Source organism: Diabrotica virgifera, chromosome 6 (assembly GCF_917563875.1).
Source record: "Diabrotica virgifera virgifera chromosome 6, PGI_DIABVI_V3a".
In the NCBI taxonomy this organism is placed as follows: domain Eukaryota; kingdom Metazoa; phylum Arthropoda; class Insecta; order Coleoptera; family Chrysomelidae; genus Diabrotica; species Diabrotica virgifera.
The window spans coordinates 219508405-219522475 of record NC_065448.1 but is presented as its reverse complement, the minus strand read 5'-3'; the positions used below and the strand labels follow the sequence as shown (position 1 = coordinate 219522475).

Genomic DNA, 14071 nt, shown 5'->3' with positions numbered 1-14071 from the left:
CCAATTTTCCAAAATTATGTAAAAATCCAAAATTGGAATGAGTATGAATGAAAATGAAATTGTAGGTTATTTAATTCCCAAGAACTTGGTTTGAAAACATTTTTTCTACGGCAAAAATTGAGTGAATCGTAAATGAGTATATCGAAAAACATTGATTTTTTCGATATAAAACTAACACTTTCGATAGCGAATAAATCGAAAACTATAAATTTGGCAACCAAGATAGGGTGGCAACCACCCCCATGGTAAAATCGCCTTTCGGAATCATATAGATTTTGATCCTTGGATTATCCACTACTAATTCTCAAATTTTCAAGCAAATCGATCCATTCTGTAAAAATTGCGAGGTTTTGTCCTATTTTAAGCTTCATTAATTGGACTATCACCCGGTGGAAGGTGAAAAACATAACGATGAACAATGTATTATATAATCACTTCTACACTCCTTCATTTTATACTTGACATACATTGTCGATGTCGAGTTCCTGTATCTCCTGCCAATATATCTTTGTGGGGGCCCCGAAATGTGGGGGCCCCGGGCAACTGCCCAGCCTGCCCCCCTTAAATCCGGCTGTGAGTTCTACACAGAGTTATACAAATCAAGAAAAAAAGATGACAATACGCAACCTCCAATTACAGTAAAAACTGGGGTATTAAATCAAGGATCAGATTTAATGCCCGATATAACAAAATCAGAAATCAAAGAGGCTCTGAAGAAAATGAAAAATAATCGAACCCCAGGCGAAGATGGAATAGTATCAGAAGCACTAAAAATTGGAGGAAATATACTACTTGAAAAAATTAAGCTACTTTTCAATACCTGCCTTCACAACGCCAATATTCCAACAGACTGGAACAACGCTACTATGATTCTATTACACAAAGCAGGAGACAAAGCCAGTTTAGAGAATTACAGACCGATTAGCCTCCTCAGCCATTTATATAAGTTATTTACGCAAATAATAGTTAAGAGAATGGAAATAAAGTTAGAGACTTATCAACCAAGAGAACAGGCAGGATTCCGAAAAAGTTACGGAACAAATGACCATCTACAAAGTATAAAAACCCTAATAGAGAAAATAGTGGAATACAATAAACCTCTAGTTCTAGTTTTTATCGATTTTCATAAAGCGTTTGACACAGTTGAGCTTAGCAAAATATTACAGGCGCTTAAAGAATGCAGGCTAGATTATAGGTATACAAAATTATTACACAAAATATACTTACAGGCAACAACCACTGTCAAATTACATACTAACAGTAATCGCATAAAAATAGAACGGGGGGTTAGACAAGGAGATCCAATGTCACCTAAACTTTTTAATACGGTCTTAGAACATGCTTTTAAGAGTTTGGATTGGATGACAAAGGGAATAAAAATAGATGGAGAATACCTAAACAACTTACGCTTCGTCGATGATATAGTCATGGTAGCTGAGGATCTAGGTATGGCAAGAGAGATGGTACAAGAACTCGTTGTGGCTACAGAAAATGTAGGTTTAAATATAAACATCTCGAAAACAAAAATAATGACAAATTTGGTACCCAACCAGAACATCAGTATTGTTGGAAGGGAAATAGAACTCGTAGATAGATATAAATACCTGGGACATGAAATTACGATTGGCAGGGATAACCAGACTCATGAACTGAAGAGAAGAATACGTCTTGGGTGGGCAGCATTTGGAAAACTGAGAGAAACTTTTAAAAGTGAGTTGCCCACATGCCTAAAGAGAAAGGTATTTGATCAGTGAGTCCTCAAAGTCTTGACGTACGGATCAGAAACACTCACCTTAACAAAAGCCTCGGCTACCAAACTAAGAGTCACACAGAGAAGAATGGAGCGGTCAATGTTAGGAATAACTCTGCGAGACAAAATCAGAAACGAAGAAATCAGGAGAAGAACAAAGGTGACTGACGTCATCGAGAGGATAGCCAGGTTGAAGTGGAGATGGGCAGGACACATAGCCAGAATGACAGATGGGCGATGGACAAAAAGGTTATTGGAATGGAGACCAAGAGAAGACAAGAAAAGCGTCGGTCGACCGCCTACAAGACGGACTGACGACTTAAGAAAGGTAAATAAAAACTGGATGAGGGCGGCGCAGGATAGATGGGGTTGGAAACGAGGGGAGGAGGCCTATGTTCAGCAGTGGACTTTTGAGGCTGGATGATGATGAATGTTTTTCATAGTCTAAGAGCTAGTGAACCCTCCGAGTAACGGTCTTCCTGTAAGGCTAGAAATTTGTATAGTGATACTTCATAGCACACCAAAGGTAAAAACCATGACCTGGCAGGCATTAGCCCTGCACGTGTATCTACCACGTGAATCAAAAAGTACATAGTTAAGGGGAAAAAACTTTCTACTCTAAAGTTTAAATTTAAGTATGTGTTTGAGTAAGTCATTTAGAAGAAATGTGTACGATGACAGGCGATTCTGAACAGCATAATACCTTGCCAGGACAGGGAAAAGATTAGGGTTTTTTCCTAAAATTATTTTTTTCCATCTCAGTGGCTAGTAATCGCCAGACTTCAGCTCACTAGGTTAGTCCTACATTTAATATTATGTTTTAAATTCGTTTTTTATTTTCTGTTCTAATATTGTTTGCCACACCGAATTATCCTACCTATCCTACCTATCTTCCCTTTATTATCTTGAAGCCACCCAAATAATCCAATTTAAATACTATAAAGTCCATTAAATAGGTAGAGTGCTCTTTTGGACAGGGTGTTTGGTAAAGAATGGGCCATAGCTTAACTTTAAATTCCTGAGCTTAAAATAGGTCGATTTAAGCTAACTTACCTTAGTACAAAAGTTGATAATAACCGAAATACAGGGTGTCAAAGTTAAACTTTTATTTTATTTATTCTTGAATATTTCCTGACAGGCATGGGATAACAATACGAAATTTGGTAAGCGGGTGTTTTTTGGAATGAGAAATCTAAATTCGCCACCAAAAATGATGTATTACCCAGAGGGCGCCACATACGTCTTTCAGTGTTCATTTAATACGTTCAGTGTTTTTTATCCCCCACTCTACATACTTTTTGAATCAAAATATTTATTCTCTTAATATTTTTACTTAAAAAAGGTATACTACATTCATCTCACTAAACTCAAATGTTTTCGAAATAAACGCATTTTAAATCTGCGATACAACATATTTTTGTGCATAATATCATTGTAGTTAGACCAGAAAAATAAACTTGAAACCATAATAATTGTGCCAGTTCTCATATTTATGTCATTGCATCTCAAATTCCATTTAAAGAAATTTGCGATACATTTTTGTAAATTTTTATGGTTTTAAGTTATTTTTCGGGTGTAACTACAATGATAATATGCAAAAAATGATGTTGCCTCGCAGATTTAAAATGCGTTTATCTCAAAACCGGTTGAGTTTAGCGAGATGAATGTAGTATGCCTTTTTTAAGTAAAAATATTAAGAGAATAAAAATTTTGATTCAAAAAGTATGTAGAGTGGGGGATAAAAAAAAACTGAATGTATTAAATGAGCACTGAAAGACGTATGTCGCGCCCTCTAGGTAATACATCATTTTTGGTGGCGAATTTAGATTTCTCATCCAAAAAACCCCGCTTACCAAATTTCGTGTTGTTATCGCATGCCTGTCAGGAAATACTCAAGAATAAATAAAATAAAAGTTTAACTTTGACACCCTGTATTTCGGTTATTATCAACTTTTGTACTAAGGTAAGTTAGCTTAAATCGACCTATTTTAACCTCAGGAATCTAAGGTTAAGCTATGACCCATTCTTTACCAAACATACCCTGTACATAAAACAAGAATTGTCAAACTTCAATATAGTCTGGTTTTTTAGGCAAGATTTTAAAGAATTTCAATTAAAATAAAATTTAGATTGCAAAATTATTATGAGAAACCTATTCAATCTAATTTAATGAAATTTTGTGGACTGTATTACTACATACAGGGTGGGCCAAAGAAAACAGTCCACCTCGATTATAGGAAAACGGTCCTGTATTAGATTTTAAGGAAATGACGAAACAGGTCGATTTTTGATCTAAGAGGGACACATTTTTACAGTACATACATCTGTCATTTGTCAACTATCTCCCTTCCACTTCCCCCACCCCTTATTTTTAAATAGGGAATAAGGGTCGTGTTCTAACTCATTTGAAAGGTTATTCAATTATCTATTCAGTAATAATAACATTGACATAATTAATTATACAGGGTGTCCAAGAAAAATTATTTTGAAATAAATTAATTGACACAAAAAGACATGTAATTTATTTAACTCAAAATAGATTCTACTGCTGACATAAAACAGAAAAAATGTTTCTTTGATAAATAAACATTGTTTGTTGCTTAAATTCAATATGTAACCTAACAAGAGGCAGATGGGTGGCAGCTTGAACATTGAAATTAAGCGAAAAGCAATGTTTATTTATCAAATACCATTTTTTCTGTTTTGTGACAGCAGTAGAATATATTTTGAATTAAATAAACTACATACATTCTTCTTTTTGTGTCAATTATTTTAATTAAATTTTTTTCTTGGACACCCTGTATAAATAATTATATTAGTGTTTATATTACTGAATAGAGAATTAAATAACCTTTCAAATAAGCTAGCATGCGACCCCTATTACCCATTTAAAAATAAGGGGTAGTGGAAGTGGAAGGGAGGGGTTGACAAATGTCAGATGTATGTACCGAAAAATGTGTGTACCCTTAGATCAAAAATCGACCCTTTTCATCATTTCCCTAAAATCTAATCTTCTTCTTCTTCACGTGCCATCTCCGCGACGGAGGTTGGCAATCATCATGGCTATTCTGATCTTAGATGCTGCTGCTCTAAACAGTTCGGTTGATGTGCATCCGTACCATTCCCTCATGTTACGCAACCATGAAATTCGTCTCCTTCCTATACTTCTCTTGCCCTGGATTTTCCCCTGTATAATCAACTGAAGTGTGTTGTATCTCTCATTACGCATAACATGCCCCAGGTACTGCAGCTTTCGTGTCTTGATGGTTTCCAATATTTCCAGTCTTTTGTTGACTCTTCTCATGACTTCGTTGTTTGTTATGCTCGGTCCATGATATCTTCAGGATTCTTCTATACACCCACAGTTCAAATGCTTCCAACTTTTTAGTAGTCGATGCGTTAAGGGTCCATGCTTCTATCCCGTAAAGCAGAGTCGAAAAAATCTAACACCTTGCCAGCCTAACTCTCAAGTCTAGTTTCAGTAAAATCTAATAAATACTGCCAAATATCGAGGTGGACTGTTTTCTTTGGCCCACCCTGTATATTATAAATATTTTCTAAGCGAATTATGAATGCCGTACGTTCAATCAAAGTGACTGAAAAACAGTGAATAAAAAACGGATTGTTTCCTTCGATTTATTGTATTTATTGCTATTTTGCAGCAAGGTTAATAAATTAAAACATTTTTAACATAGTCGCTACTTTATTAACGATTTGCTCTAAAATGAATATCCCCTCTGTCGCTCAGTGGTAAGAGCGCCTACCTTTGGATCGAAAGGTCCGAATGGTCGTGAGTTCGAATCTCACCAGGGTCAGAGATTTTTCGTTTATGATAAATTAATAAATGAAAATAGTTTCTGTCCTTGTGGGATCGGTACTCACTGGAGGGACCGCAGACGTTCGAATAAAATTAGCGTCTCTTTGCAAAGACAATCACGTCGACTTTGCAAAGTAACAAGACATTTACTCAACACACACACTACACATTACTCCCCTAAGTTAGTGATAAGTTATAGTCTAAAAAATCATTATGAAATTTACTGGCCAGTTGGTTGTGAAAACCAGTGCCAATAAAACACAAAACATACACACACTCTAAAATGAATCGTTTTAAAGTTATAGGGAAGAAAAGTAAAAAAAAGCCTCCGCAACTAAGACTACCTTAAAACCACTAGATACAATCCACAATGCCGCACTTCGGATCGTTCTCGGAGCTTTTCACACTTCACCAATAGAAAGCATATATTCCGAAACTAGAGAACCATCATTGCAGTATAGGCGGACAATTTTAACACTTTCACATGCTTCTTCCGTAGCTGCCAATAAGGATCATCCACTATTTGAAAATACCTTTTCCAAAAATAATCACGACTTTTTCTCCAATAGACCTCGTACCGGAAAACCTTATTACATGCGAATAAGATCAATTTTAAATGAACTCGATGCAACAATTCCAGACGTGTTTCACTGTAACATCCAATATCCAACTCCATGGTTAATAGACATCCCAAATTGCAACACCTCTTTACTAGAGTTCTCCAAAAAATACACTAACACCTTACTTATAAAAAACAAACTGAACGAGATTCTTGAACGAGACTACCTAAACTGCACAAACATCTTCACCGATGCCTCTAAGTCCAGTGAAGGCATTGGTTGTGCATTTGTAACTCCAACGTCTACTTTTCAATTTAAACTACCGCCTAGTTCAAGCGTTTTCACCGCTGAACTATTTGCTTTGTATCGCGCCCTAAAACATGCAAATCTTTCAAATATTTCAAAGCCTCTGTTTCTCACCGACTCGCTCAGCTCTCTTCTCGCAATCCAGCATCTGTATCCTGAAAGTCCTTTAGAGAAACTAATAAAAATTGCCCAAGAGAACAACACAATTCCGAAATTTATATGGATCCCATCACATATAGGGATTATCGGCAATGAAGAGGCAGACAGAAGTTCTCTTAATGCAGCAACAAGTGCGATGTCCGAATTAGTGCGCGAGTATGTATCTAAAGACCTCAAAACGTTTTTTAAACAAAAAGTGATCGGTCAGTGGCAACGCGAATGGTTTCTATCGCAATCTAAACTAAAATCGGTAAAACCAGATACACGACAGTGGAAAACAAGTATTAGTTCGAGGTTTATTCAAACGGTTCTAACGCGCCTACGTATAGGGCAAACCAAGATTACACACTCATATTTACTCTCGGCCAGTGAACGTCCCATGTGTGACCTATGTGCTACGCCTCTTACCGTCACCCATCTGTTAATCGAGTGTCCAAAATATCAACGTGAACGTTCAATGAACAATCTACCAAACACTCTACTAGCTTTATTAGGAGAAAACTGTCCAGTAAAAGACTTACTCAACTATCTAATTTCTATCAATATTTTTTATCAAATCTAGTTATTTTTTTTACTTGTTTAAAATAATTGTTAACCTTTGTTTATCAAGTAATGCCGCTAATAACCTGTTGGTGGATGCGGTAATTTTCTTTAATAAAAAAAAAGTAAAAAAAAACAAAGTTTTTAATAATTTTTATTATTTTTTATCCCGACCTATTTGAGATGGAGAATAGATCAATTAATACTGCCGAAGGTACCACAAAATTTTTTGTGCAAAATCTCTCACATCCAAATGAATTCTTTTTCACAAAGACGTCATGTTCTATGTTAAAAAAACCTTAATTCAATATTTATATTTTGACATTTCTGTTCACTAAATCAAAGTTATCATTTTATTAACGAATTTTTGCGTTCTTGTTTCAAAGATAAGACTGACCGTTATCGTGTGTTTTTATAAAAATGTAATTTCAAAGATTATTTGTACAAATAAACACGCTAAAAGGTTATTTAATGTGGGATTGATGGTTACTTAATATAATACCTAATAGAAGGAATCAGTGGACACAAGATGCGGCTACATATTAAAATCTTTTTGTTTTGTGCTTTTGTTCTTGCAGGTAAATATTACATTTTTATTTATTTACAATCTATTCAATTAATCTATCTATGTATGTAGCTCATGTTATCCATTTTAGGACGTAGGCATCCATTTCTTGTCTTCATTTGTGTTTGTCCTGAGCTAGGTTCATCCATAAGGGTTTGCCCCTTCAAGTCATCAACCCATCTCATCTGTGGTCTTCCTCTACTTCTTTTGTATTCGTATGGTCTACAGTGTAGTATTTTCTTGTTCCACCTATCGTTTCTGTGTCTGATATTGTGTCCCGCAAATTTCCAATTCTTTTTGTTTTTGTCCTTCAAGCGTATTTGCAACATCTGTCTTTCCATTGCTCAATTAATGCTCTATCTAGAATATAGAGCCTATATTTCTTGAATTTGCGACTATTTGAGATTACGGATAAAAGCTTTGACTTAAACGGTCCGTTTAAGAAAGTTAATAGCAAATTCTTCCAATTTTTGAAGCCCTGTTCGCCTAATAGCTTTGACAAGCCAAAATATGGCTGATAATGTATTTTTACATCCATGTATTAGTAGTAATAAGTATTCACTGTTACAATAATAACAATAACTGTCAAATTTTTTCTTAATGACAAAATTCGTAATCAAGGATTAGATCCATACGCATAGGTGTAGGTGTCCTAATCAGTGTCGGTCTTATCTTCACTTGGATTGTAAATGATGATTGGGTTAATTGCTTCGATGTAGTGTTGCCCAAAATCGGTCTTGGTCTTGCAGTCTTGGTCTCGTTTTTGCGTTTTAGCAAGACCAAGACCAAGACCAAGACCGCCTTATTTTAGCAAGACCATGACCAAGACTGACCGTGCAAGACTTGAGCAAGAACAAGACTAAGCCTGCGAGATTCTTGCGTCTTGCAGCTAGAACTGAGGGTCGTTTTAGGGAGTATATTTGTTCGGGAATATAGGTCTGGATCCCGCGTATGAAAAAAAGTTGATTAATAGCAAGCTGAAAATTTGTTAATAGCTTAAGGCTGTCTAGTCGGACAAACTTTGATGTATGGGAACACTGGAACAGGGGAAGTTTTACTTGTGGAACAGGTTAAAAATTTGGAACGTCAGACCACGAAAACGTCACATGTATTTTGTCCGACAGAACTTCCAATTGATTTGTCACCCTTTCATTAAACGCTCATGCAAAAATCAGACTGCTATTTATCACCTGTCATAATTCCTGTCATTTGACATGTTCTACGTGTTCCACTCATTAAAATGCCCATTTGGTGATAAATAGCAGTCTGATTTTTGCATGAGAGTTTAATGAAAGGGTAACAAATCAATTGGAGGTTCTGTCGGACAAAATACATGTGACGTTTTCGTGGTCTGACGTTCCAAATTTTTAATCTGTTCCGCAATTAAAACTTCCCCTGTTCCAGTGTTCCCTCCCATACATCAAAGTTTGTCCGACTAGACAGCCTTAAGCTATTAACAAATTTTCACCTTGCTATTAATCAACTTTTTTTTCATACGCGGGATCCAGACCTAATATGCTTAGAGACAATGAGACGCAAAAAATATGTAACAAAAATTTGGAAAATTCGATTTATGCGCATTATGAACAATACGATAAACATATATGTATAGCGAATTAAAATATCCATATAAGAATACTCAGAGGCTTATTATTACAATGTAAATATAAAATATTTATTTTCATTCTTTCCTAATATCAGACAACGCCTTCGCTCCGAAAGTAATTGTACTAGATTTTGAGAATACCTTTCATAAAATAATCTTCTTGTATGACGCCGCACCGACAGTATAATAATAAGTATCACATTTCGCATTGAAACTTTTAAAGATATAATGTCACCTTTGTTGATAAAAATACAATACGAATAGCATATCCACTGTTACCGACACCCAGTCAATTGTTTTTCCTTATCAGTTAGTGGGAATAATACCATATCGTAAAGACTAAACGTCCTACTTATAAACTTTTGCAGAGTGTGCAATTAGATATTAGATCAATAGGCCAAACAAAATTTTTTGCTGAAAAAGCACTAGATCAGATAATGCCCGGCTACCCTGTATAGTCCATTCACTTACGGTAAAATGTTACAAAACCTTGAAATTTTAAAGAACCGCTTGGATTTTGGATTGACGTATGATTACGTACACATAGCTAACACGCCAAAAAAGAGATACTGGCCGATGCATGTGTGATTTTGCCCTGGGGATGAGTTTCACCTTTCACCCCTTCTTGGGGGGTTAAAAAACAAAGGTTCAAAATAAGTCGAGGTTGAATAAACTGACTAATTCTAAGCAACTTTTGTTCTATTTTATTCATCTACAAATAAACCAAGTCAATACTTTTCGAGCTATTTGCGACTGAATATGTTCATCTTTCAACAAAAAAAACACGTTTTTCGACGGTTTTGCGCAAATGACTCAAAAAGTAAGTATTTTATCGAAAAAAATATTCTAAGCAAAATATATCTTAGAAAAAATTGAAATAAAATGATGCATTTAATGGTAGGGGAACCCAAGCGGGGATTTTTGCAGTTACTGGAGCGCGTCAGATTATCACATGGGGAGAAACCTTGTACCCTGTAAATGTACCTCTACCATATATTGGCTTTTAATACAGGGGAATTCGTTAAGGGAGGCCCGAAAAAAAATATATAACCTTAGAAAAACTCGAAATCGTCAGATTAATATAAGGTAAGTTTAGCATGTAATACAAAACAGTGTACCTATATTTAAAAAATCTGACGATTTGAGCGGGGCCTAAGGAAATGGGTGAGTCACAAAGTTTCACAAAAAAGCGAATATTTCGCGAAATAAATGTCAGATCGAAAAATTAAAACGTGCGTTCAATATTTTTGAAAGATCTATCGAAGGACACCAAACACAAAATGCAAAATTTTATTAAGAAACAGACTGACTCTCGTGGGACATGGTAGATAGCTAAGTTAGTTAGACGTTAGACTATAGGCAGGGATAGTTTACATCGTGAGTTTAAACCCACCCAATGTGAATTGTTTAGACATTTATTAATTTGGTTGGTTTTTACTATGTCTATGTTAAGTCAAGCTGAAAATGTACCTATACGTTTACGTTGTTCTAAGATCTAAAGTAATATTTAATAAATAGCAATATGCTAGTGGGTAACTGCGAGACTTGCAAGACTCTTGCTGCAAGACCAAGACCAAGACCAAGACTGGGAGTGCAATACCAAGACCAAGACCAAGACCAGGTGTATTGGTGCAAGACCAAGACCAAGACTTTCCAAGTCTCGTCTTGGTCTTGCATTTGGGCAACACTACTTCGATGCAATTTTCACGCATTTAACATTCTTCTACTAACTTTTCACATTTTCGCACACTTTTTTCCCAAATTCCAGGAGTAGCAGTATTCAGTGCCTTTTGCCATGTTTTCAAAACTGATGCGTAACTGTAACTGTTAAGTCCACGAGAGTTATCGTAGTAAGTTTTGCATATTCCCCAAGCCCCAAATACAGTGATGAGCGCGCTAATAACCGACAAAATAACACAAAAGATGGAAAACATATTAAGTTGCGCGATAAAAAGAAATAAAACTAGCGGAGGTAGGAAATTTAGCGATAAAAACCTATAGACTTACGTTCAGTGGCGGCTCGTGGCTTTAGGGACAGGGTCGGCAAGGTTTTGTCTCCTCAGATAGGTATGCCATCTAATTAAAAGGCTTCAATTTCATAGAAGATTTTTGGTTTTTGTTTTTTATTTTTTTTTATTTCTTTTTGTTTTTTTTTTGTTTTTTCCTATAAATTTAGAAACTACATATACCTGTTTATAAATTAACTCTAGTCTAGGTTGTTTCGAAGTAGCAAATTAGCAAAGTAGATTTTGAAAGTTTTTTTCTATTGACATTTGAGACAAGTTTGACATTCTCTCTTGTTTCATGGTGTTTCGACAATACATTTTGACTCTTTTGAGACAAGAGAAATCCCGTTCATTTGAGGCAGAATTTTCCCACATTTGAGCACAATAATTTATTAATTTCGGGAACAGTTTGTTGTACCAAATGAATTGCAGTATATAAAATGATACATATTTTGTAACTTATCTCACCTTCCGAAAATATTTGGATCAGCATATAAAACTGTTAATCCATTTTCTTATTTTATTTGATTAAAAAATGATGGATAATTTTTAATGAACTTGTCTAATAGATATTTTGAAAATTCTTTGGCGTAACTTTTAAAATTTGAATCGTCAAAGAGGTCAATGACTTTTAACAGTGAGTAAATAATAGTTTTGCCTGGTGCAATAGTTTTAACTTTTGCCTGGAGACCATACAATTCACTGGGCATCAAGGCAGCGCCGTCTTTGCCTTACCAATTTATTTTTGATATCAAAAAATTTTAATCTGTCCTTTAAAACACCAAAATATATATTCTGTCTTATGGCTTCTACTCACGTCTGAAAACTTAAAAACCTCTCATAAATATTAGACGTAACGCGTATCGAAGAACAATTGATACTTGTGAATGACATGTTACCTCTACCAGTAATTTCGTCTACTTCTACCGAAAAGGATCAAAATGTAACTACTAATTGATTCTTTCTTTCTTGATTCTTGTATTTGTTAAACAATTTTATTTGTTCTCTACAATTAACTTGATTTAACGAATGCTCCGATACATCCTGTCCCGTGAATGGTAATTTCTAACAACTTAAAAAAATTACAATATCAATAATTAAACGACGTAAAACTACTTACCTATTTCATAATTTTATCCCGGACGCGCTAGCAAGGTACGTGGCTAGGTACGTGTCTTTCTGCCGTTTGCAGATCACCGCTCGGCAGATTGGTATCTGCCGTACTTTCCATTCAAATAAATACGGGGAATGTATAATTGGTTTATTGGTTGCCTATCGGCTAATATTCCATAGCTTCTTATTATAATCAAATCGTCAATCTGAGGACGGCTTGCCGAGTAATGCCGAGCCGGGCTTTATAATAAGAATTCACACAATCGCAATCGGGTGCATGGCTATAGGATCGTTAATTTGAAAAGTCTCTTACGCACAGCGCACGGGGATCAGTTAACCTATCGGGATCGAATTCTTTTAAAACAATGAATAAAATTTAGTCTGTATTATCTTACAGATATATTTTTTATTTCACAGAAACGAATATCATCAACTCCGGTTAAATTAAATATTTAAAAAAATCTATAATGTGTCCATAAATGTGTGGGTCGGCACTGCCGACCCTGACCAGCCGCCACTGCTTACGCTCTATCTATTGTTTCCCAACGTTAGACGGATTCCCTACCCGTGATTGTTCGATTGGATTTGATTTTAAGAAGTGTTGCTGGCTAAATGGGAAATGGGCGCTGTTCCCAAAGGCCAAAAAAAGAAAAAAAAAACAGACGTATCAGAGCAGTATGTCAACTAAAACTGTCACTGTCACAGTGGCAGTTGCCAAACTCGTCCGATACGTCTAAAGGTAGGAACATTAAGTATAATGTAAATTTATAGGTTTTTATCGCTAAATCTCCCACCTCCACCAGTTTGATTTCTTTTTATCTCACAACTTAATGTGTTTTCCATCTTTTGCGTTATTCTGCCGGTTATTAGCGCGTTCATCAATGTTTATTTAATAGGATTGAACTCACAATAATGGCAAGGGGAAGCTTCACAATATTATGTCAAAAATTGTGTATAAAATATTTTTGGTTTTTCATTCCTTTTGACTAACTGTAGTAATTCAGGCTTGAAAGAGTCCTTAGGAAATAAAATATTTTCATTTGTTAACCATTTTCTTATTTTAAGTACTGTCCAGGAATTTTTTGTTTGCTTATTTAAAGTTTTCGAATGATATGGGGTAGGGGGAATTATCCAAAACTATAACAAATGGTTGATGTAATCGTGAGTTTTTCTTCCAACAATTTCACAAACACCTCCGTATTCATGTTATCAGTAGTAATTGCACAAGAGCTCTGAAATTATTGAATTTTTCCCGAGTGACACTTTGACAGTTTTAATTTCACGAGCCGAAGGCGAGTGAAATTATGTCAAAGTGTCACGAGAGCAAAAATTCTATATTAATTTCAGAGGTCGAGTGCAATTTGTTGCGATTATTTCATGAATAAAACTGTTCAAAACCAAAATTTTATTGTAATTTATTTATGTAAGTACCATTAAACACACATAGTTCAGAGAAATAAGGAAAAAAAATATCGTGTTGGTGACACATCCCCCTCCAGGCTGGAACCAAATTTTTCGAGTAATATGGTCATCTATAATAATAACCTATATGTTTCCTGCAGCCGATTTTGATGATATACATAATTATAAACAAATGAAGATCAAAAAACGGTAAATTTTCGCTTTTTTCGTCGCTTACTAAAAAATTG

General features: G+C 35.2%; 1 protein-coding gene across 1 annotated transcript in view; it reads left to right on the top strand.

The window, feature by feature from the left end:
* The first annotated feature begins 7551 nt into the window (after nucleotides 1-7551).
* Nucleotides 7552-14071, top strand: part of LOC126886704 (phospholipase A1 VesT1.02-like) — a 32778-nt gene continuing 26258 nt past the window's right edge. Inside the window, exon 1 of the mRNA XM_050653703.1 lies at nucleotides 7552-7710. Within this exon, the coding sequence (XP_050509660.1) occupies nucleotides 7662-7710 (49 nt within the window). The 5' untranslated portion in view covers nucleotides 7552-7661. The remainder of the gene's footprint in view (nucleotides 7711-14071) is intronic.